Source organism: Rosa rugosa, chromosome 1 (genome assembly GCF_958449725.1).
Source record: "Rosa rugosa chromosome 1, drRosRugo1.1, whole genome shotgun sequence".
Classification (NCBI taxonomy): domain Eukaryota; kingdom Viridiplantae; phylum Streptophyta; class Magnoliopsida; order Rosales; family Rosaceae; genus Rosa; species Rosa rugosa.
The window spans coordinates 9,535,685-9,560,595 of record NC_084820.1 but is presented as its reverse complement, the minus strand read 5'-3'; the positions used below and the strand labels follow the sequence as shown (position 1 = coordinate 9,560,595).

Below are 24,911 nucleotides of genomic sequence, written 5' to 3'. Positions count from 1 at the left end.
TTAATTAGTTCCTTCACACAAAGTCACAAACACTATAGGGTCGACATTTGGTTGAACACGCGCATATGGATAACATCCAATTGGAGGAACACTTATAATCCTGAATTTCCGAGCTCCCAGCTTGTATAAATTCTGAAATCAAGTGATAGATACAATATTTCTTTGCTAACTGAGTTAATTAAAAATGAACCGAAGGAAAATAAAATAAGAATAATGCTACATAAGGTGGGATATATGTAGGTGGTAACCAGAAAGGTGGTTCATCTAACATTACTCATATAAAGTAATTGACACACACCTTCAAATGATTCTTGTACATTAGCTGAAGACGTTCCATGAGTTTCGCCTTATACAAGTCCGTGGCATTTGGAAAGTACTCAACTAATTCGAAAAGATTGTTGCTTCCGATACTGATGATGAACAAAGACTTGGAAAGCACGGTATCGGTTGTTTTGAAACCAACCATCTCTGTGAAATTTCCACGCACCGCTGCAAATTGTTGGATCTGATTTCCCAGTGACACAACTTCTGTCTGCAAAAGTGCAAAGTAAGTTTCGTGGATTAATTATTGACTATAGTTAAGTTACTAACTAATTAGCATTAATTTATTTATCCGTGCTTACCCATCTTTTTATTCCCGTGTCTTGGAAGATGCCGCTTCCTGCTGAAGCAAAGTTGACACCCTGCAGTATATCCCTTTTAAAAGTGGACATATGACTCGCAGCATACAGGAAAGGTGGTGGACTTTTCTGGCAATGGCATCCAAATAGTTTCACTGCAAACACCAACACTACCAAAATCATCAATTAGAATAATATGAATTAGCTGTTGCTTACTTCTAGCGCTACGGGACAATTTGTTTCACACTGTCATACTTAAGGCCAAGCTAAATCCTTCCACATCATCCGATGGTCCAATTAAAGTATTAATTATAGTGTATCGACACGTTAGTTATATATGTGTATGTGGTGTATCATTTTATTTAAAGGGTAAAAGTTATAAATAGTTCTTGTAGTTTGGAGTGCTGCTCAAAATTAACCTTGTGGTTTAAAAATATGTAATTTTATCCCTGTGGTTTGCGAAACTAATTAGAGTTAATTACATATAAGTGCATCTTTGAATGTTTTTTTAGCCATAAGGCCACCAACTAATTAGAGTTAATTAATATTGATCCAAATGTTATTTTTGACAAAAACCCCTCATGTGCAAGAATAAATTTGTCATTTTAATTTAAAATAGTAAAAGAAATTAAATTAAATAGTATTTGAAAAATGAAACTAAAAAAACAGGAGGTTGAGGAATTCTGGTTTTTATTTATTTTTAATTTCATTTCCTATAATTAATTTTGTTTTCGTTTTATTTTTTTTATTGAGATGACAAACTTATCCTTACACATGACTTGCACATGGCAAAGTTTTTTATTTTGGACCAATTTTGATCAATTTCACAAATCACAAGGGTAAAATTAAACATTTTGAAACCACAAGGTTAATATTGAGTATCACCCCAAATCACATGCATGGATCATTTCTAACTTTTACCTTTATTTAAATTGTATTGCTTCATATTAAATTTTTTTTCCTTAAAATATCAAAAATCTAAATATATATATACACACACGCACGCACTAGCTAACTACTTAAAAGCTTCACCAAATTTTAAATGCCCAAAATACCTTTTAGTCTAAAAACAGATAATGAAATTATTTATAAATAAATAAATACAATTTTGTTTTCTTCTAAAGAAGTGGATAACAATTGAAGAGTCTTCATCAATCACGTGTGAATCGCACGGGCATGAGGTTAGTATATATAATATGGGTCAATGCATGCATGATCTATAGAATTATATATAGATGATATACACAATACTATAGTTTTACGATGGTACGTTGTACCGATTTGATCAGCGCTGTTAAGGCCATTGCTGAACCTCCCAGTAGGCACAGAATAAGGAAAATCAACCCCATTTGGAGAGAAATCAGCCCTTGCTCCACTTTGGAGCAGCAAGGTATTGGTGCCAACATCCACAGTTGAGTCTCCAAATATAAAAATGGCCGCAGGAGAAACTACCTCAAATGCACTAAACACAGATAACAAACAAAATGAAACAAAAAGCATCATCAGCTTCGACTTTGCCATGGTGCCCTAGGGCTAGACCTGTGTACGTAGCTCTTGCCGGCAAAGGTTCCGATTCTCGCTACCTTTTCTGTATGAAGGTGATGATGAACTAGGTTTTTTAATTGCTCATTTATATTACGGGAGGCCTCGGAAATGAACAACCAGGTAGTGTTAATGTTGTCGTTGTCGCGGCCTCTATATTAACAATGAACTTGAATTGATTCTTTTCTGGCGAATTTGCCTAGTGATAATACCCATGCACGTGTGTTTATATGTGTGTGTACTCTTGCTGCAGAGATCCTAATTCCCTAGAATATGATCAAACTAAAAAGTTAATTAATTAATAACCATATCTAATGCATGCCCTAGCTTCTGTTGCTTAGCTTAATTAATTAGTCGACCTTACTTGTGTTATTAAACTGAGATCCCTTTTTTTTCTTTCTTCTTTTATTAAACGTAGCTCGACGTACTAGGGTTTAGCCTCGACGTACTGATTCAAAGCCTTAATACTCGGATACGAGTTTATCGCTGTGAATCGAAAATTTGAAAATGTACAGAGAGCTTGACTAACTAATGACTGATTTGGATATTCAATAAAAGAAAGCTCGAGCACCCAACTTGATTAATCCTTAAACCCGATCAACTTTAAATTAGAGTTGCGGCTCAAAACTACTTTTTTGTTGGTTTTGAATTATTTACATCGTAAGGCTTTGGGAAACTTGTTCTAATGTATCTAAGACTCTTGGAGATTTTCTTTAGAAGCAGTGGTTTAGGATTAATAAAGATCCTATTATTCTAAATAAAAAATTTTGATTGAGGATCCTATTGGGAGTCGGACTAACTGTGAGCCTATGAATAAGCATTCAGAGATATTTCTCTAGTGTGTGCACTTTCGGAGATTGGAAGACACCTTTAGGGAAGATGTGAGGGTTTGAAGATTCTCACATTCTAGGTTGAAAGAGACCCACTATGGAGGGTGCCCTTGAGACATCGCGTTTAGAGAATGGGTGTATTTGGGAGTTCTCTATTGAGAATTTGTGTTGTGAGGAGAGAGATTATTCTAGAGTAGGAAGAACCAAATTGTACTTCAAGTTGTAATCTTCTTCTTGTCCAGTGGATCGGTCATCATCATCACCATCATCATCATTCGGCCATCATTTGGACTGAACCTCGTCAACAATTTGTTATGTTTGCTTGCATAGTTTGTGATTACTATCTTCATTCACTTTTGATCTTGGGCTAGAGAATTCAGAAAGTGACCCGAATTTTCTAACATTTTGTATACCAATATACCATCATTGTCCCTCGTAGCATCTTGAGCTTCTCTTCATTTTCAATTATAGCGACAAATGCCTGAGAGATCATGGTTTTTGGCTGGAAAAATATGAAAATTACAAACATATATATATGATTGTTGGTCCTTCAAATTGTTGTCTTTGTTTCTTTAATTAGGATATAAGTCTTCCCTAGTTTGGAACGATGCCAGCTATAAGAGGGTTTCCTCCTCGTCGATCTCCTTTGATCATTATTCCTTTTAGTAATAAAGCAAAATCACTAACCAGGTTGTCATAGGCAATCACTTTTAATGACCTTGGTAATTAATAAAGAAAAATCCTCATTAGGCATGGGTGACACCCTCTAGCTAGTATCAAGGCTACTTAATTTGTCAATTTCGTTCAATTAGGTTATAGGAGTTAATAAGGAGATTGAGGTAGTAAATAATTCTCTGTTTTTGGATCCAATAGGCAGGAGAAATATTGAAACTTGTGTAAGATCGAGTTGCAACTTCGGCTTCCCTCACCCACCCCATGCAATCACACATGCTTGAAAAAAAAAAATAATAATAAAAAAATAAAAATAAAACACTAGGTGCCAATAATGGTATTTTGCAAACCAGCAATGGCGACGAGTAAGGAGAAAAAAAATAATACAAAAAAAGGGAAAAACATACGGGGCTCGCCGACCTTTAAGGAGCTCGATAACTGGCAATCAATTACTGGTCGAAGACATTGAATCCTACTCTCACAGCAAACGGTGCGGTTTGGGTCTCATCGATTCCACATCGGACAATGAAATAAAATATTAAAAACACTTTTAAATCAAGAATTGTATATATCATGGTGGGTTTTGAATAATGAAATTGAAGACGAATTAAAACTTGTAACGCCCCAAACTGCACCTCATCAATTTGAGCATGCCACAGTGCCGCGTGTCTCTAAGACATAAACTGAATGTCCAGTTTACATCTTAAAAATTACAAAAATATATGATTGTTGGTCCTTCAAATTGTTGTCTTTGTTTCTTTAATTAGGATATACTTCTTCGTTAGTTTGGAACGATGCCAGGTATAAGAGGGTTTCCTCCTCGTCGATCTCCTTTGATCATTATTCCTTTTAGTAATAAAGCAAAATCACTAACCAGGTTGTCATAGGCAGTCTCTTTTAATGATCGACATTGGTAATTAATAAAGAAAAATCCTCATTATGCATGGGTGATAGTGTGACACCCTCTAGCTAGTATCAATGCTACTTAATTTGTCAATTTCGTTCAATTAGGTTATAGGAGTTAATAAGGAGATTGAGGTAGTAAATAATTCTCTGTTTTTCGTACCAATAGGCAGGAGAAATATTGAAACTTGAGTGTAAGATCGAGCAACTTCCCTACACCCATGCAATCACACATGTTAAAAAAATAAAAAAAAATAAAAATAAAGACAGGTGCCAATAATTGTATTTTGTAAATTCTATATATATTGTAGGTCTTACGCCTACATGGTATGAAACTTTTTTTATTTTTCGGTTACACGGAGGGCTAAAAGCCTGAAAATTTAATTAAGCAAGTACAAATCTTAGTCTCATCAGTAGACTCTTTATCTTCTTAATGTCTTACACTATCCACAACCTATATGATATAAAACTTTCCGAACAAAATGAAGAGAACTCCTTGTTGCATGGTTTATAATATTATCATTATTATTAGTATACACACGTACAGATATTTATTATGGCTGAAGGGCCAATTCAGCAAAATTCATGGGCACCACGTATGATTTGTTACCAAAATAAAGACCGGAGGCTGCGAGATTAGAAGCGGTCTGTGTTGGATGGTACCGGTCCCAAAACAAGTGGGTTGTGCGATCTCCACACAGATCCGAATCCCGTTTACATGCATCCTCTGCTTTCAACTTTCCTTTTCCACAGCAAGCTTTTTTTATCTCGGGAAAAACTACAAGAACATAAACTTTGTATATACCATCAAAATGCTTTAAAAAAGAATCAATTATATCAAATTTTGATTAAATGCCTTTGATCAAGAGTCTATCAATATTCAATGCCAATATTTTATTTCTAAATCCATTAACTAGGGTTCAGGTAATCTTTAGGGTTTATGATGACTATGGGTAATGATCAAAATGCCTCATGTGGTAGATCAAGCAAGTCAATTTATACATGCATGCAGATTATATATAAACTAGCCTAATACTCGATGCACGTGTTGTTAATGAATGGAAGAAGAGCGTGAAAATTTCCTTTTTCCTTATCACCTACTTCTTCAATATCTTCATATTATGTATTTATTATTATTTTTATTTCACGATGTGAATTATTTTAAATGATTTTCTAGGATATTTTAGGTAGTTCACAATTTGGTGAAGCCTAAGCTCTTGACTTTATAGTATATAAATAAATAAATAAATAAATATATAGATAGATAGATATATGTATATTCAATATCATAATTTTTTTTTTTTATCTCTAATCCATAGCAAAAAGTTTTTGGCATGAGTTAATATATTGTGAGAATGATATATATATATGTATAGCAATAATTTTCTCAGCAAGCATATATGTTTCAATACATCATTAATTACCAGACTGATCGGGGTCGTCGATAATAGATCTTGTCATTTTATATGAATCTCCAAGTGCATACATCAACCCCTCACACTCTGAACTCAACTTTTGCAAGAGACGTCGGAGTGCAGTGTAGAACAACTGAGCATCCACATTCATGGCCTCGAAACAGTCACCAGATCTACTCGAATTACGTTGACACGGACAGCACCCAATTGCCCCAACACTAATAATCCCAAATCTTCTGGCTCCTAGCCCATATAAATTCTGCAATTGAAAGAAACAAAAAGTTCAGCTTTTATTTTAGAATTAAGATAGCTAAGGAAAGAAGAAATATGTAGTGACAGACCCTTAGATGAGTTTCGTAGGTGGAGATGAGAGGGGCGATGTAGTTTTGCCCAGTAACAATAGGGTTACTAGTGTAGTTATAATCAAAATGTTCGAATATGTCATTGCTTCCGACGCTGATGATGAAGAGAGACTTGGAGATATTAGCGACTGCACTCGCACCCAATAATTCTGAAATATGGCTGCGAACACTTCCAAATTGTTGGATTTGTTCTCCAAAAGAAATCACCATTCCCTGTAACATATTTTTGTAAACATAACCCACAATTAATGACGCAGAAAAATAGAGCAAGGATCAGAGGCTGACGTGTCAGCTGTTGGTTGGTTGTTGAAATTTCAACGAGTCAACTTAATTTTCAAAGCTTATATCTGAGTCGGACTCGTGCATGGTGGCCGGTTCGATCCCGGTGTTTTTCTTGAGGCGGAACGACGTTAAAAGCAGACTCATCTCAAATTTCAGTCCTTCCTACCGGCCATCACGTTTCCATGGTTGCATCTCACTGATGAAGCTCGACATAGAAGATTTTTCTTTTTCTTTTTTCTTTTCTTCTGGGTTGGTAGTTTGGTAGTGATCTCCTCTAGACTTCTCTGCTAATCTCTGTCTCTCAGATACATGTCCTCCCTTTTTGAGTTTTCTGGGCATCAGTTTCTCAGCTAAAGGACTTTTCTAATTTCTGGGATCAGTTTCTGGGCTCAACTCTATTAATTGGAAATTCAAGTTTGGATTTACAGATCTGTTTGGGTTTGCTTGGTTGTGATTCAATTAGAAAGCTTTATATCAGTTACTCCAATATTAATAGAAAACTGTTCCATTCTTGTAGATGTTTGATGCTAGCAAGCTTACATCATTTAGATTAATAAAGAACAAACATTGGCCATTTGAGACCTTTTTGGTGTTCTCTGGGCTATGAGATCCTTGGGTGTTAGGAAGATGATTCAGTAGTGGGTGGGGCTGCGTGCTAATGAGTTTAGCAACTCAACCAATGGATGACTGCGCATTTTTTCAGCCTGTAGGACGTCCGCTCCTGTATATATATATATATATATATATATATATAGATCCAATCCAGAGCGGAGCTCCGCTTTGAAATTAACGTGTGAAGTTCGAGTTTTGGGCCACTTTTTGGTCGCATATCCACATCTCGACCGTTCAGTTTTTAGGTACTAGTGTATAGATCATCTCTGCAAATTTTCAGCCAAATTGATGATCGTTAAGGTATCTAACTCGCTTAAACCAATGGACGGACTGAATCTGTCAACCTAAACCGTACTAGCTTTAAGGCAATTATCAATGCCTTAGCGATCATCATTTTAGCTGAAAATTTGCAGAGACGATCTATACACTAGTACTTAAAAACTGAACGGTCGAGATGTGGATATGCAACCGAAAAGTGACCCAAAACTCGAACTTCACACGTTAATTTTCAAAGCGGAGCTCCACTCTAGATAAGATCTGTATATATATATATATATATATATATATATATATATTACTAACAAGGGTTTGAAAGAGGAGAAGCTTACTTACATACTGATGTTGTCCTGTAGAATTCAGAAGTCCTGACCCTCCTGAAGCAAAATTGATTCCCTTCGTTGGAACAGTCTTGATGAGAAATTGCGAAATATTGCCGTCCGAAAAAGAGAGAAAAGGCGGCGGGCTTTCATAGAATTTCAGAAACTGGGCTAATGAGCCACCAGGCCAGATTAAAGAAATTAGTAGAGACTAAAAGAAACTTGCCCAAATAGTTAATTAAGTAGCCAAACAACACCTAATAGCTAATGAGCGACCAGAGTAAAGAGATTTTCATGCTATATGTGCAATTGATCAAGTGCAATATGAACGGCTACGTACCACATGCACTATACTGTCACTAATTACAATCAGCAGCAAAGGATGTAATACCTAGATAATCAATAGTGTTGAAACCGTTGCTAAATCTCCCAGTTGGTTTAGATTGAGGAAAATCAATCCCGTTATAAGGGAAATCAGCCCTCGCCCTAGAACCGGGCAAATAATTGTTGGTTCCAACATCAGCTGTGGAGTCACCAAATATGTAAAGTGCTGGCACAGATGGCTGAGAGTGTGAGACTTGCAATCCAAGTATGCCGAGATACACAATAATATTGAGCCAAAGAGAAAACATTGCAGACTTGGCCATGGTAATTGTACTAGCTAAGCTGGCTAGTGTTGCTGATACTCTGAGCTATGCTTCTGATACGAAGCTAGCTTGGTTTAAATATAGCAATTTTACGGGACAAGTTAAAAATGAATGAAGAATGTACTAGAATCGAAAAGAAATATACTAAAAATGGTCATCATCCAAAGTTGTAATCTGGCTGGAAGTACTTGGAGCCGCATCTTTATATATGTACAACTTTCCTTGTACAAAAAGTATATAGAAAGGGTTTTGTTTTGATTTTAGAGGCGGAATTTTCTAATTAACTATCGATTTAACCAAATGGATGACTCATACTTGGCATTTTCTATAAGATGCACATTAATCTGTGCTTCTACCCTTGTTAAACATGATTTTTAAGCTATTATTTTCCAGTGTGCCATCTTAATAGGTGAATTGATCAGTTTTGCTTTTGAGTACTACCAAGTATTCAGTGTCTTTCTAATTTTCTTTATTTTATTTCTAAGGTTGATAATTGGGAAAATCAAAGTGGATCGATGAGATCATTCACTTGGTATTCGGTTTTATTAATCCATTTAGTCACTGTATAAAGCATATTTATGCAACTATGCAAGGAGGGCCAATTGACCGAAACTCATGGGTGTCACCAAAACCGGAGCACCACCAAACAGATATATGGCTAGGATTCCAGACGCAGCCTCTGTTGAATGGTATTGATCCCAGAACAAGTAGCTACGGCGATTTTCACACAAATCCGAATCTGGTTCACATGGAAACTCTGCATTCAATTTCCCTTTACCACAACAAGCCTTATTCACCTCCACCAACCCTACAGAAAATAAAGTTCATTTTGGCTGTATATATTGACATTTAGGGTATATTTAAATTGTTAATAACGATACTTTATGTGGAAGTTGAGATAACAAATTTACAAAATAATGAAGATAATGTTTTTTGCATGTCTGTCACATAAGATGCTTATAATTACCAAATGGAAGAGGATTTTCCATAATAACTTGGGTCATTTTATATGTATCTCCAAGTGCGTAGATCATCCCTCTGCATTGTAAGCTCAACTTCTGCAAGAGGACTTGGAGTGACGTATAGAACAAGTGTGCATAAGCATTCATGGCCTCCAAACACCCGCCTCTTTCACTGAGCTTTCGCTGGGCAGGGCAGCACCCAATTTGTGAGACGCTGATAATCCCAAACTTCCTTGCTCCGAGCATAAATAAGTTCTGCAAATGAGTTAATTAAAACCATAAATTAAAAAGGTTTAGAATGAATGTAATTAGCAAGAGGACAAATTAATACTAGCAGTACTGTCAAACCCTTAAATGAGTTTCGTAAGAGGAGATGAGTATGCTCAAGTAGTCTTGCTCGGTTCTTTTAGTCAGGTTATTAGCAGCGAATAATTCAAAGATGTCGTTGCTTCCAACGCTGATGACAAAGAGAGACTGAGAAATATTAGCCAATCCACCAGCACCCAATAATTCTGAGATTTTGTTCCGTAAAGTTTGGAATTGCTTCACTTGTTCCCCCAAGGAAATGACATTTCCCTGTTGTACGCACACATAAGATTTTAATTCTTGTAGAAAATTTTCAAGTATATATCGATCAATGTTTTAAATGTACTCACAAAACAATGTATCAACACAAATGCATGTTAGATGTACAAATTAATTTATGTAAAATTTGGTATAAAACAATGACAGGATGGATATGGACTAAAAAAAATTTGACGATCCATAACATGAAAGTCAACAAACAAAAACGCATTTCTAGTAACTAGGTGAGCATTGTTCATAGTTGTGAGAGCTCAGCAAGAGAAAATAAGAGTGAAAATTGAAGCCTACCCACTGTAGTTTACCAGTATCATCCAGAAGTCCTGATCCTCCTGACGCAAAGTTAACTCCCTTATTTGGAACCTTCCTGTTAGGAAATTGCTTCTTCTCGTCTAAAAGAGAGAGAAAAGGTGGCGGGCTCTTCTTGTAACCCAGAAACTGGGCTAATAATTAATTAAGTAAATTAACACACCAATGGAATAGAAATATGCATAAAAAAGAAGTTTAATATAGCCGAAGCTAAAGTACAAATATAAAAATCCAATTAGCAATAACAATGATGATGCTCAGAGGAGATTAATTGATACCGATGTAATCTACGACGTTGTAACCGTTGCTAAATCTTCCTGTTGGTTTAGAGTGAGGGTAGTCAATCCCATTATAGAGGATATCAGCCCTTGCAGTACAATCAGGCAAGTAATTATTGGTTCCAACATCTCCTGTAGAATCTCCAAATATGTAAATTGCAGGCACAATTTGCTGTGAAGAGGATGCATGGAAACCTAGCATGGCCAGATATACAAACACAAAGAGCCAAACAGAAAACAAGGGTGTCCACCCATTGTTATTGGCCATGCCGAGTTTGTATAAGGCGAGGAAACAAATTAGAAGTAGAATAAGATATCTAAATGATCATTGTCCTAAGTTCCCAGACTGAGAACTAGAAGCCGCATATATAAATTAAAGAAAAATTTAATCACGATTTTTTTTGTCTTCGATTGATTTTGTTGGCGGAATTTTCTGTAATCTGGTATTTAACTCATGCAGATGCCATGATCTGCAACAGTTTAGGATATCCCATATTATAGCGTATCAGACTCTGCTTCTTGAATCTAAATTTTTACAAATTGTGATTTGAGAGGTTCTTTAATTAATTTATGTGCCACTTTTCATGTCGCCCCTAATAAAGTAATCTGAGGTTCACATCCAAAACCAATTGGCAATGGATGGAGTGGCCCAAACCCTTATAAACTCATAGGCAATGTCCCATAATCTGTGGTTCACATCCAAAACCAATTGGCAATGGATAGAGTGGCCCAAACCCTTATAAACCCACAGGCAAGGTCCTATTTTTCCCATGTGGGATGACATATATTCTCAACACGCCCCCGCACGTGTGGCGAATTTTCAAGCATACAGGTGGACAACTTTGGGTGACGTGGAGCCCGTGTGGCCGTTAGGCATGCACACGTGGGTAACCTGGCAATGGATGGAGTGGCCCAAACCCTTATAAACCCATAGGCAATGTCCAATTTTTCCCATGTGGGATGACATATATTCTCAACACGCCCCCGCACGTGTAGCGGATTTTCAAGCCATACACGTGGACAACTTTGGGTGACGTGGAGCCCGTGTGGCCGTTAGGCATGCACACGTGGGTAACCTAGCTCTGATACCATGATAAAGTAATATGGGTTTCACATCCAAAACCAATTGACAATGGATAGAGTGGCCCAAACCCTTATAAACTCATAGGCAAGGTCCCATTTTTCCCATGTGGGATGTATATACTCTCAACACGCCCCCGCACGTGTGGCGAATTTTTCAAGTCATACACGTGGACAACTTTTGGGTGACGTGGAGCCCGCGTGGCCGCGAATAACCTGGCTCTGATACCATGATAAAGTAATCTAGGGTTCACATCCAAAATCAATTTGCAATGGATGGAGTGGCCAAAACCCTTATAAACCCATAGGCAAGGTCCCATTTTTCCTATATGGGATGTATATATTCTCAACGGCCCCTTCTCTAGTTAGTCGTTTTCCTTTCTTCTTTTTTAATAAATTTGGGGGGATGGATTTGTCCTCTCTCATTCAAATATATGTGTCACGTACCTTGAATCCTTGATATTGTATACGAGACTTGATCAAGTTTTGCTATTTTTTTTTTTTTGAATAAAGGGCTGATGCGGCTGCCCTCAAGCCTTGATCAAGATTTGCTATTTAGAGCGAGGACGATTGTCAAATATATTTTGCGTCCGCGGTGGTGCAATCTCTATATGGTGATAGAGACCCATACGCATGATCAACAGCTTACTCTTAATGCCTAATTTCCGGTCTTGCCCTTAATTAACGAGTTTGCTAAAATGCCTCTATGGCGTGAGGCCTTATTGATGATTTACCTCACACCATAGAGTGTAATTAAGATGAGTAGTTACCAAATTGAAGAGGGTGATCGATCAAGATTCAAGAACAAGCTTGATCATATGTTACATGCATCTGAACTCAATTTATGGAAGAAGCTTTGGAGTGCCGTATGAATGAACTGAGACTGCACATTGATATCCTCGTAGCTGGTAGTCCTGGTACCATGTTCACTAAAATGATGCTCGTATATAGGGCGGCACCCAATATCGGTGCAAAGCTAATAATCCCAAATTTTCTGGCTTCTATCTCAAACAGATTCTGCAACATATATATATAATTAAGTCAATAATACATACTTCATTTATTGAATACACAATGTTGTAGATAGAATCAAATTAAATGCCTAGCCGCCTGATCTTCCTGAGGCAAAGTTAATTAGCCTCTTCATATAAGACATGAAAGGTGTCGTTCTCCCAAATTATCTAACAAGTTTGGCCAGAACTAGAAGCCTCATAGACACTAGGAAAACAAACTGCAACAGCTAGCAATTAACAAATGATTTCAGAGAGGATCGACTGGTTGTGACTGCAACAGCTAGCAATGAGTAGTTTCTTCCCTTGTTAAGTGTGATTTTTAAGCGATTTCATTAATTTCTTGATGTTGAGACCATGGATCGAGCTAGGCAGCCTCTTCTGCCCATCCTGTATGTTGTCATTTTCGTTTTGTGTTGGAATAGAAATTGATTAGATTAGTAGGCAAGATTTTACAAAAAAAAGGTTTATTATAACCTTTGATGCTCTATATATAGTTTATGTGTTCTGCGTGAGACCCCTCATGAGACCTATGGTCCTATATGAACATACGGGTATCAAGAACTGACAATTGCGCGCATCTACTTAGCTAGATGATTGATACTTGCATTGATTACCTTACTATATATATTTAGATTTCCATGTTCCACTTTTCGTTTTATGGGGTAAGATACTACGTACTAGTACTTGTGCCAATTCTTTGTGTCCTTAACGGACAAAACGATATGAAGGTTAAGCACCAAAGTGCCACAACTCACCAGGATAACTAAAAGGACAATAACTAACCAACCAACTAGTTAAAAAAAACTATAAGCAATCACAGGATCTAGCATATGTAGTTAACTTTTGTTTAGCAATCTAGGTCTACCGTCTACGTAAAAATGTAAAATGTGGTTATCGCTCTACTTTAGGGTTAATTACGTGATGATCGATCAAATTAATAATAGAATGGTCCAGTGTGTACATAACAGTGGTACTGATGCTTGAGGTTATGAGAATGGAAGTGAGATTGCAATTGAACGATTGGTGAAGCTCGTATCAGCACTGGTAATTAAGGTTGCATGGGTCGTGGTGATTGTTTGAGTAGTATATCATAGTTAGGTGGCCGGAGTGCACCCTAAAAGACCTGTAGGTCAGATATGACTAACTAACTTATTTGGTGGAATAATACGAACCGTGGAAGCTGGGCGGTTAAGAATGACAGGTCTTCTTTTTTGATAGGGAAGAAAAATTAGACATCAATTAAATTTTCAATGAGTTTCATCTGTGTTGTTTATTTCCCATTTAGGTCATGTTTGGTTGACTGGAAAGGAAAGGAATCACTTTCCTTTCCTTTGGGAAAGTGTTTCCAGAGGGAGGGGGGGAGGGAACCAAATTCCTCCACTTTTTCCTTTGCTTTGGGAAAGTGTTTCCCTTCCTTGGCTGTCCCCAAACGCAGGAAAGGAAAGTATTTCCTTTCCCAACACCCACTTTCCGAGAAACAAACATGGCCTTAGGGTGAGCTCGTGATTCATGTATTCACACTACCATTGTTCTCCATCTTGTATGCCAAGAAAAAAAAGGAAACAACGCAATCCAAATCCATCACTTTGTCCACAATTATAGAGAGAAATACCATTGTAATCACTTGGTCTTGAATTGTTAACAAAATTTTCTAACAACATTTTCTTAATCAACTTTAAGCTTATTGTAAACCTCATTTAATTTAAATACAACAGAGAATGAAAGAACTAATAAGAGTTCATTGTTGTCTCTTTTTGCATTGAGAGTTTTTTTTTCTTTTTTCTTTTTTAAAGGGGCATTGAGAGGTTATTCAGTCTCCAGTAGTAGTGCATGGTTGATGATGCCCGTTTGGGTTCAATTTGGTATGACTATGATGTTGTAGGGATGAAAGCTTGTACTTCTCAAAATTCACCGTAGCAATATAATTATTTGATTTATTTCAGAAAGCAATGTACTTTATCGTATTTTTTAATTTTTATTTTGTGACACTTATTATTATTCACTTGTACTTTTTTTTTCCTTCTAAATCTTTGTAGTATATTTAAAGACATGTTCATAAACAAACAATGTAAAAATAACATAAATAAGATTTTCAATGACATTTGCCTCGTAGAATAGTGAATCTAGTATCTCGTACTTTTGGTAAAGTAGTAAAAAAAAATTAAAGTTTCTCCTTTTCTTTTTTATTCTTTTCTTTTTTTCACCTCAAAAAATAAAAATAAAACTAGAACATCATCATCATCCTATGCGTAATATCGAAGTGTTTGACAGACAGACGTGTCCAGAATTTCCTTCTGTCTTTGAAAAACTTCAATCCAAACCCGAAACCAAATCCAAACCCTTCTTCCCGTAGCCTCATAGGCTATGGCAGTTTAACCAGACTTGGGTTTTTTCTTGTTTCTAATCCAAATCCATCACTTCTATCCAGAACCCTCAATTTTGCGAGCGAAAACAAAACACTTTCCCGACAAAAAAAAAAAAAAAACCAGTGCTTCAAATAACACTGATGCAAACAGTTTCTCATTTTTTTCAATTCCTTTGATGACGATCTTAAACGTTTGCCGGTCTCTCCGAGACTCGTCAGGCGGAGCAGTCCACCGGTACTGCCGGTGTCTTCCTTGCCTCTCCGATCCCGGTGAGCTTTTTCTTCAATACCCTTATTGGATTTGTCATAAACCCAGAAATTAAAAAATTAATCTTTACTGTTACTTAGTTCTGTTGAATCCCAATTGAGCCAAAGATCGTTTCTTTTTGTTAGTGTTGTTTGTTAGGTAGAGCTTGACTTTTTTCTTACATGGGAATACTGTTCCTTTTTGTTTTTGGTTGGTGGGTTTAGCTCGGAGGTCTGCTTTGGGTTTAAAAGTTGCATTGGTGATGCTGCATCTGATATATGCTGGTGTTCTTTTTCTGTTTGATGGAGGTTTGATAGAGAAGACTAAAAGAGAACCATGGTATGCTAGTTCTTCTTTACTCTGTTTATTTTGTGTTTTAATTGCATGTCAGATTGTGGAGTGGAAAGTATATCCTATTTGTGCAACTGGGTTACTCTAAATGGATATCCCCTGTTCCAGTTGTATCGAAGTGGAAAGACATGTAAATTTTAGGACCAGGAAGTTAACTTTAACATGTATGCACAGATGGGTTTCAAATGGTGTAGCAGAAGTTTAACAGATAAGGCAGAGCTTGTTATTCAGCAATGTATGCATTGGGTTGTGTATAAAAGCAGGCAACTTATAATCACAAACAAATCGGTGGAACTTATGAAATGTGAAAATGAATGTACTTGAAGGGCACAACTAACTGGGTCATCATATTTGAATTGCTCTATGAGTGTTTTTCCATCATGCTTCATCTTTCTTATTTCTTTGTCTTTTTTATTCTATCCTTTTTTCAGGTATACAGGAACATATTTGGCTCTTTATGTCATTACATTGGTTCAATACTTCGTTACTTCCGGTTCTTCTCCTGGGTAAATCTAATTGCACTTGTGCTGCCTCAGTTGTCAATGTAAATCAGAAAACTTCATGTGATTGTATTCCAGTTTCAGCTCATTTCTTCTTCTTTTCTTTTTTTATCTACGTCTTTAGCTATGTCATTGATGCAATGAGGACTGTGAATGAGGCGAATTCAATATTTAGAAAGACAGCAACAGTATCAAAGTAAGCGTTTTTGTCCTTTATTTCTCTTGTTTCTCTTTTTGCATGTGACAGACATAGTAGATATCAAACTCAAAACTCTGAAGTGAATTAATTCATTGATGTCATCTTACTTTCATATTTTAATATTGATAATGTTTAAGCAAAGACAGCCTGCTTCAAGCAAAGGAAGCGTGGTTGTGACAGTGGAAGGCAGTCAGTTGGGAAGACCTCTTCTTAAAGATAGTGGAACACCTTGGAGCAAACTTGTGTTGGACTTGTATCCTCCCGGAACATCTGTTAGGTAGGCAGTATATCATGTGATTGATTGAGCTCTTCTAGTTAAAATGTTAAAGCTAAACTTGTTCATCTTTCCATATATCTCTTGGATGGTTGATTCTGCTCAGTTATAGACTTAGAGTAGTTTTGATTACTATTTGTTAACCTTCATTAGTTTGCATCATGTCTTTATTGAGATAGATGAAATGACTTATCAATCGTATTCTTAATGTGTTGTATAGGTTGGCTAAAAGATCCATTATTTACTGATACTTGCAAGTAATTTGTTTTCCTATTCTTAATATGTTGTTTAAATGCATGAAACACTAAATTAAAACAAAAGATAATTAGTTGTAAAGGGAGGAAGGCTAAGAGGGCTCCCACTCATCCTTTCTGGTTTTTATGCCAAAGTGGCTTAAAGTGTCTAAATGCTTGTCTTTAGCTCTCCGTCTTGTATCACTGGGTAGAGTTTATGCCTATTTTCTGCCAGACTTGGTGATGTCTTATCTTTAAGTTCATAATCTTTTGCAATACAAACATAATTAGTGCCTTATAGTTTACGGTGATCAATTTGTTAGTTGATTTATTTCGAATTCCAATTTCTCTTGAATTCAATATCAAATGAAGACAGCCAAGTAAAAGCGCTCTTATTTTAGTTTAAAGTTTGGCTATATCACAAGTGTTTTTATTGATTGCTTCTTTTTCCTTATTGCAGAAGTTTGACTTGCTCCTACTGTAATGTTGAGCAGGTACCGTCTTAGTTTTACTTATTTATTTTATACATTTATTTATTTTAGATCTCTTGCCATCAAAAATTTATCAAGCAAAAATAAAAATTTCATAAGAAAGTAAAAGATAGTAGGAAAGAAAGATAACAGGTTCATAAGACTAACAGCAGAAACCCCATAATTAGCACCCCCTTCAGTAAGCCATCAAAGTAGGTCAAACCAAAGGGAATGTTCCCAAAATGTTTCTATGAAGGAGGATGATATCTGTTCCTCCCCAAAGAAAATCCTCCTCCTATCATCTCCTGAAAATACCATTGTTTCTTGCAGTCCAAGCAATTACAATGTTGCACGACACTACAGATATTATATATACAAGTGTAATAAATCGCGTTCCAATTTTATTTATTTATTTTTTCCATAAATTAAGATTCTAGTACTGCAATATCTTCTTATGTTCAGTGGCATTATAAGAGTGCCTGAATATCTATTTCTTGCTAAGCAGCTTGGCATGAAAACCTGTGTTCTTAGACTAGGTGCATTCAAGTGTCAGCTTTCCATCCGAGTAGAACTAGCAAAAGATTCTTCTCTGTTGTTATCGACTTAAATCACTTTCCTCCTTTTTCTCCTGGACAAGTATCTTTACAAAATATTCAGTCAAATGAGCTTGAACCACGAGAGACATTGGAACATTCAAAATAATATGGAGCTTAGCAAACAAGATTGTTGCCGTAACCTTCTACATGTCACACTCCCCCAGCTTTAGTACGTTACAGCTTGTGCAGAAAGACAATCATGTATTATCGCCCTTTCCTTGCAGAAGTTTAGTGGAAAGGGAATCTCACATCTACCTCTGCTATTACTCTGATGATTTGTTATCTTAATATAATGCAAAGTTCATGATCATGTACCTTGGCTCTGACTGTGACTTGTATGCAGCCTCCGAGATCAAAGCATTGTCATGATTGTGACAGATGTGTTCTTCAGTTTGATCACCATTGTGTTTGGCTTGGAACATGCATTGGTGTGGGTAATCATTGTAAATTTTGGTGAGTGCAATTTGGTACTAATAAGAAACTTGGTTATTGTAATTTGCATTCTTAAGTTCTAATGTCAGCAACAGGCTGGAAATATCTTTTGTTTGTGGTGTGATAAGCTAAGATGAGTACCAGTTGTTGAGTTTAGCATTGCACATATGTATAATATTGCAATTACTTGATTAAAATCTGTATTCTTTTCTCCAAGTATGTTTAATGTAATTTTATGAAAAGGAACTTTCATATTGAATCATGTTATTTTCAAATGCATTTATTATTTACAGATTTTTAGTTTAAATTTGGTTGAAGTACGCTGCTTGTCAGTTGGTCTAAACATTTACGAAATCCTACAGTCATATATAGTTTTCTGTTACTTGTCATGCTCTTTTTGAAATTTTTGTTTTTTCCGTTCATAAACCCTTAAACAATTAATCTATGTCCTTAAGTTCTGCCGATTGAAATAGCCAAGTTTTATACATACATTTCAAACTTAAAAGTAGCAATGAAGAACTTATATGTAGTTTGATCTATATGTTGTAGGTGGTACATTTGTGAAGAGACTGCATTGTGCCTCTGGACTGGCATCCAGTATATCACATACCTGAAGAGTAATATATTAAGCGCTTGGTATGGCATCTTCTTTCAGGTCTTATTTCATCAGAATGATTTAAATATCGACCCTACCATTGTGATGTCATGCCTATGAGATATGGTGTTCTTATAATCACACCATAAAACATTCAAGAGAAAAAGAAAAAAACCATCGATTAAATATTTGTGTCCCTTGTGGTTTTCAGTTATTAAATTTTGATTTGGTCATTTAGGGTTTTCTTTTCAATTGTAATTTGCGTCCTCAATCAATCCGAGTTCTTATTCAAACTTTTTGATTGTCAGGTGGAAGGATGCAATCATGATTGTGCTGTTGGTTACCTTATCGATTTCCCTGATCTTTCTCCTCCTCTTGCTACTTTTTCACAGGTAATCTGTTTATATTTAACCGAGTACTACCATAATGAATAGTCATTTACATGAAAAGCATAACTGAAGACATGACTTTTTTAATTTTTATTTCCGGCAGCTATCTTATTCTGACCAATCAAACTACCTATGAGCTTGTAAGACGTAGACGGATCACATATTTAAGGTTAGTTGTCTCCACTTATTCTCTTCTTCTCTATAACTTTGGTAATGTTATATAATGAAAGTAACTACTGACCAAAAAAAATAAAATAATAATAACTATTAGATTGCTAGTGGTGGTGTATTGAAATATGTAGTATCATGTGTTACTTTAGTATAAAGGTTATCTGAAGAGACTTGGCTGCATAGAGTGTAATAATATGTGAATTAAGATATTTGACCTTCTTGCTTTAGATTCTGATTGCTTTTTTACTTTGTTGTGGTCGACAGGGGAATACCTGAAAGAGTTTATCCTTTCAGTAAAGGAGCATGCAGAAATTTATACGAGTTTTGCTGTCTTCCAAGCAGTAAATACAGATTGGAATCATTACCAACAGCTCTGGAACTTGAAGAAAAATCAAGACCTTACACATGTACGGATGTTGTAACGTGTCGTTGTTGCTGACACTGAAATTGTATCATTAATTTTTATTATTTTTTCTTTCACCTGATGTTTATTGAGAGCTCCATCCGGAGGCATATCTGCATTTATTTGTTTAGATAGCCCCGAAATATGGCAACCACGGAAGTTTGGGTTGAAACTGGTTGATGGCTGATAGTTTGTACTTCGTTAGAGGCTAGATCTTTAGGCTTGTTATACAGTCGGTTTTTGACCTCATGGTCTTTGCTGGGTGAAAGATTCAAAATGTTTGTGCCAGTTTATACAGCAGAGAACAATTCCCATTAATACTGTATTCATTCTCCAAATTTTTGCAGTACTTGGAGAAACATGTTGAACCAGTGCTAGGATTATAGTACATGAGAATTTCAATAAAGAAAATGTATTGATAAGGTTGGACATGCCACGAGTGTCCCTATCACATCTCTAAAAGTGTCAAATCATATGAAGGCCCTCTAAAGTTATATCTCGAAATAATGCCGCAGCATTACTCCAAAGTTCCAAATCATATCAAGGCACTCCAAAGTGATTTATCGGAATAATGCTGTGGACTCAGCAGACACCTCCATCATCTTTGATATAATTGAGATCTACCACAATACGATCGGTAAACAGTGTCAATAGGGTCCTTATTAGTGTACGTTTACAAACATTGTATATTACTATATTTGTATGGAAGCCAGAGTAGGTTTTACACTTTTACTTCAATGCGTCTGGTCTGGATCCATTACTTATTGAGAGTTTTACTTTTTGACCAATGGTTGGTAGAATTCATCTACCATCTGACATTGTATCTTACCAAGTAGTTGAAAATTCTAAGCTTCACGTTACTCAGTTTGACAAAATAAAGAGCACAGTTTTTGTGCGGCCACACTGGTTGACCTTCTGGTCCAGCTTCCTCATGTCAGACCATCAACTTCGAGCCACTTTCTCAGACCGTGTTTGTTGAAAAAGACATGAGCTAGATGCCGTAGCAACTTGTGCCGCCATGTTTGAGTTTCGTGAACCCTTTTGGGTTAAAGTTCAGAGCCGGAGTTTGATTGTAGAGAACAAAGGCTGTAGGTCAGAAAGACTTCTGATCCATCTCATTTGGAATCTGTATCACATTGTTAATGATCCACATTGTAGTCAGGCTAATACTGCTTTCAACGTTCAAGTGTAATACTAAAGCTTTATTAAAGTCGAGTTCTAGAAAGCTGTCTAGTCACCCACAACCTTCTTCTTTTCCCCGTCCTACCGGGAAACCGGAAAGGGTTGATGGTAACCCTCACTACCCATTCGATGCTTTTGTTTATCCTATTTTTGTTGGGAGTTTAAGAAAGATGTATGAAACTTTTTTATTGGAGATTATACAGAATGATCGAGAGAGAGATTGAAGATTCAATATGAAATTTCCACTAAAATTGTTATTACACACCTAAAAGATTCTATAATGTCAAATTACAACATTCTCATGCCAAAAAGAACAAAAAATACTGTATATATAATTGTGATTCTTTTCTTTTCCTTTGAAGCTCAGAAGCCAGCAGCAGAGCAGCAAACCACTACAACTGTAAATAACATTTTTCTTTTTCACAAGGATCAATCAAACGAATTAATAAGAGCAACTTGACCCCCACATATTTCATTCTGTTTTGTTGCCTTATTAGTGAGGCTTGAAGAAACTGACTTTAATACCAGTGTCAATAACAACATAGAGTCCAGCTGCAATCAGAAGCACAGTGAGACCCATTCCCAAGACCCCAAGAACCCAGTTGACCCACCAACTTACGCCGTACTTCTTCGGCTTCTTGATCTTGAGCCACATCCAACATGGGTACACCAATGTCACCGGCAATGCGATTCCTCCAATCAATCCGGCAACACTTCCCAAGAATGGGATTGCCACAGCCATGAAGAAGCACCCGAATCCGAACATGGCTCTCCCAATGCACCTAAGCCACCACGGCAATGGCTGCTTCTTTCGGCTAGTGTATTTGGACTCCATGTGGTCAAACATGGGCATCCCGTAGATTTGGAATGAGCTCACGGCGTTTACAACCACGAACAAGCTCAGTAGTCCCAAAATGAACTGCGACACATCTTTTGAATGGAACCCGTAAATGGCAGAGAGCATTCCTCCTTCTTTCGGAATCTATCAAATTAAAACAAAGTTAGATATGTATGATCATAACATTCCAGATATCCGGTACTAGGTTAGGTTTAGATGCTTACCAAGTGACCATAGGCCCAGTAGCCACCAATGGCAATGGGGTATAAGCAAGCAGCAATGAGTGTGTAAGACACCTTGACACCTCTCCACATTGGCACATGTGAGGGATGTTTCTCACTAGAAGGCATGGTGGCCTGCAACACATAACATAAATTCATAAAGTTAAGTCTATGATTGAATGAATAATTCTAAAAGTTCTAAAAGCTCTAAACCTAAGTGATGGTGATGATCATAATCAGTGACGCTAGAGGCCCCCATTCTTGTATTCTTAATTTTCTTTTGTGATTTGATGGACTAAAGGTAAAGTCCTCCCTCTGATTTTAACATTTGGAGTCTTTAAAGATAAGCTTTTAGAAGTAGAGTGCATGTTACAACAATATATATTATTGTAATACCCTAACATATAATAGGAACATTATGAATGTGATAGGAGTCCAGAATTTAGTTAGATATTTTAATTATGTAAAGCTAATAGAGTATAGTATAAACAAAAAAAATCATGATTGGTCATGGTGGGTAGCAATTTAAAAACTATATGCAATTAAAACCCTTATAGTATTACTACTCTATTGGAATTTCACTGCATCAAAGGACAGTGTCTAAGCAACCTCTCATTTTCTATAGTTTTGACAGTTGGGTTTCGATTCATACGATATGTTCAACTGGTCAACATTGTCAATTTGTGAAAGCAATACGATGTCTTTTTCTTCATTTGATAAATTCATAACCCAGGACTTGCTGTTAGAAAATTTGTCTCCACAAAAAAAAAATGATGCATAGACTTTGAAAACCATTTAATTAGTTAGGTACGATTGGTTAATTACAAAATAAATGTTTGAATGTATCATATGTATACAAAGTTTTTCTCACAATATTAAAAAGCATTTCTCACAATATTAAAAAGCATTGAATAGTGATTAGCATATACTTCCGATAATTTACCTGAATCTCAAGGATAAGATTGTGGCCTCTGAATGCGAAAGCGATGATTCCAAGGGCATTCAACACATCAAACACTCTTGCAACTTTGGTCCCTGCCCTAATGGGATCATAGGATACACCGGGAAGCCTACCCTCAGTTATAGATACCACCCACATCAGGGTACAGTACCCAACAGCAGTGATTGCACCAATCAAAGAAACCCCAGCAATGGAGTTCAAGTTAGGCAACAGGGAAAACATCACAGCGAAACACGTAAACAGCAAGTACCATTCAACGGTCGTCAATGGCTTGGCAGTGCAGGTTGCCCCACAGACGGTCTGGAAGAAGAGTTTCGAGGTCGATCCACCAATGACGATTAAGGCCACACAGGTACCGCCGGAGAGGTACATGATAGGGAATAGCCCTAGCAGATTTGCGGTTCGATCGCCGAACGTGAGACTGAAGAGTTGCATGTACCTGCTGTATCGGACTCCAGTTTCGATGTTTTCGTGGAGATGAACAAGGAGATAGAGGGTGTAGAGTTGCCATATGAATGCTATGGTCAAACAGATTATTCCCCATGTCCTGAAAAATCAAAGCAAAAAAAAGGTTAAGAAGATGGCCGGAAAGTTTCTCAGTTATATCATCGGACTATCAATCTGTGTGAATGCACAGTTCGGATTGAATAACAATCTAACAACATAACAATATTAATGATGGGCTTACCAGCCGAGGATAGTGAAGGCCACCGGAAGCACCAAAGCTTGGATACCAATACCGGAGCAGAGAGTGTGAAACGCAGCGTAGTACTTGTTGCCATTTCTGGACTCGGTGATGGGTAGCCAGGCATCCTCAGGGTCAAGCCTTGTAGCCCTGAGGGCCTTCCTTACCGGGCTACCCAAGGGAGTGAGGAACCTCGGAGTCAAAGACATCCTCGGGGTTCTTATCCCCAGTGGAGTTCTAGCTCCCTTCGGGGTCTTGCTCGGAACTATTGCACCGGCGCCTTCGCCTTCTTCTCCTCCATGGTGGTTGGCAGCCGGCACCGCAGCTTCGAGCAGCGGTGACCGGGAGAGAGAAGGAGAGTTGTACTGGGAAGGTGGACAAGACACTGGCGGCTGTTGTTGAGACGCCACCGGAGGCTTAGGAGCCACCGGCCGAGGTGTTATTGGAGCTGAACTGATCTCATTTGCTTCGTTACTCATGGTTGCTGTCTCCGATGTGGGATTCTTGCTCTTTAAGCTCTACCTCTGTGTCTTGGTTGGAACACCCACATGGGGACTATATATAGGTGAAGAAAAAACAATGCAGAATAATATTAACCCAAAAAATAAATAAATTAATATAAATAAAAATCCAAATACGAAGTAGGTTGGAAATTGCAGAGTGGGTCTTATTGTGAACTCTACTTGGTTCGATTTAGACTGCTTTCTATGACTATCAGAATTAGTTGGGGAGTATTAAAAGCATTTGTTTGACGGGCAAAATTGGCTGCTAGTTAATTTTTTCTTGCTTTTTGCAATATTCTTAAAGTTTCATATAAGAATTTGAGCTCATTGTTTGGTAATAGTAATTATGGGTTGGGATTTAGGTTCATAATCTCATAATGGAGTAGGACTTGGTCAACCTATTGCTCCTAAGCAGAAAGAACCAAAAAGCCCACACCTCATTAGGCTTTTATTTATATTCTGTAAAAATATACCATGTGGTGTTTTTGGAGGTGTGAGAATAGAAAAGTCAATATATGCAAAACAAAATATGGGAGCTGCAGCTTTCAAGGGGTGTGCAACCTAGTCAATATATGTGTTCGTTTGAGTTTT

The 24,911-nt window shown here is 36.9% G+C and overlaps 4 protein-coding genes and 1 long non-coding RNA gene across 5 annotated transcripts; 1 reads left to right on the top strand and 4 right to left on the bottom strand.

The window, feature by feature from the left end:
* On the bottom strand, nucleotides 1–2,141 carry LOC133739162 (GDSL esterase/lipase At5g18430-like). The gene is made up of 4 exons (XM_062166925.1): nucleotides 1,898–2,141; nucleotides 624–775; nucleotides 299–532; nucleotides 1–132 (listed from the first exon to the last, which is right to left on the bottom strand). The coding sequence occupies exons 1-4, from the start codon at nucleotides 2,139–2,141 to the stop codon at nucleotides 1–3; spliced, it is 762 nt and encodes a 253-aa protein (XP_062022909.1).
* A 2,697-nt stretch (nucleotides 2,142–4,838) lies between these two features.
* On the bottom strand, nucleotides 4,839–8,547 carry LOC133727166 (GDSL esterase/lipase At5g55050-like). Its single transcript, XM_062154788.1, has 5 exons — nucleotides 8,226–8,547; nucleotides 7,851–8,005; nucleotides 6,324–6,557; nucleotides 5,992–6,241; nucleotides 4,839–5,345 (listed from the first exon to the last, which is right to left on the bottom strand). Exons 1-5 carry the CDS (start codon nucleotides 8,479–8,481, stop codon nucleotides 5,122–5,124), a joined length of 1,119 nt encoding a protein of 372 aa, XP_062010772.1. The 5' UTR covers nucleotides 8,482–8,547; the 3' UTR covers nucleotides 4,839–5,121.
* A 649-nt stretch (nucleotides 8,548–9,196) lies between these two features.
* LOC133724382 (uncharacterized) lies at nucleotides 9,197–9,990 on the bottom strand. Its single transcript, XR_009853651.1, has 3 exons — nucleotides 9,792–9,990; nucleotides 9,449–9,698; nucleotides 9,197–9,289 (listed from the first exon to the last, which is right to left on the bottom strand). It is a non-coding gene; the product is annotated as an uncharacterized LOC133724382 (long non-coding RNA).
* Nucleotides 9,991–14,952: 4,962 nt separating this feature from the next.
* Nucleotides 14,953–20,248, top strand: LOC133715699 (protein S-acyltransferase 10). Its single transcript, XM_062142316.1, has 11 exons — nucleotides 14,953–15,340; nucleotides 15,542–15,656; nucleotides 16,100–16,174; nucleotides 16,293–16,364; nucleotides 16,510–16,644; nucleotides 17,335–17,368; nucleotides 18,284–18,393; nucleotides 18,922–19,008; nucleotides 19,276–19,359; nucleotides 19,460–19,525; nucleotides 19,792–20,248. The coding sequence occupies exons 1-11, from the start codon at nucleotides 15,247–15,249 to the stop codon at nucleotides 19,964–19,966; spliced, it is 1,047 nt and encodes a 348-aa protein (XP_061998300.1). The 5' UTR covers nucleotides 14,953–15,246; the 3' UTR covers nucleotides 19,967–20,248.
* Nucleotides 20,249–21,332: 1,084 nt separating this feature from the next.
* On the bottom strand, nucleotides 21,333–24,360 carry LOC133715694 (lysine histidine transporter-like 8). Its single transcript, XM_062142303.1, has 4 exons — nucleotides 23,821–24,360; nucleotides 23,115–23,679; nucleotides 22,175–22,306; nucleotides 21,333–22,094 (listed from the first exon to the last, which is right to left on the bottom strand). Exons 1-4 carry the CDS (start codon nucleotides 24,294–24,296, stop codon nucleotides 21,606–21,608), a joined length of 1,662 nt encoding a protein of 553 aa, XP_061998287.1. The 5' UTR covers nucleotides 24,297–24,360; the 3' UTR covers nucleotides 21,333–21,605.
* Nucleotides 24,361–24,911: the final 551 nt, after the last annotated feature.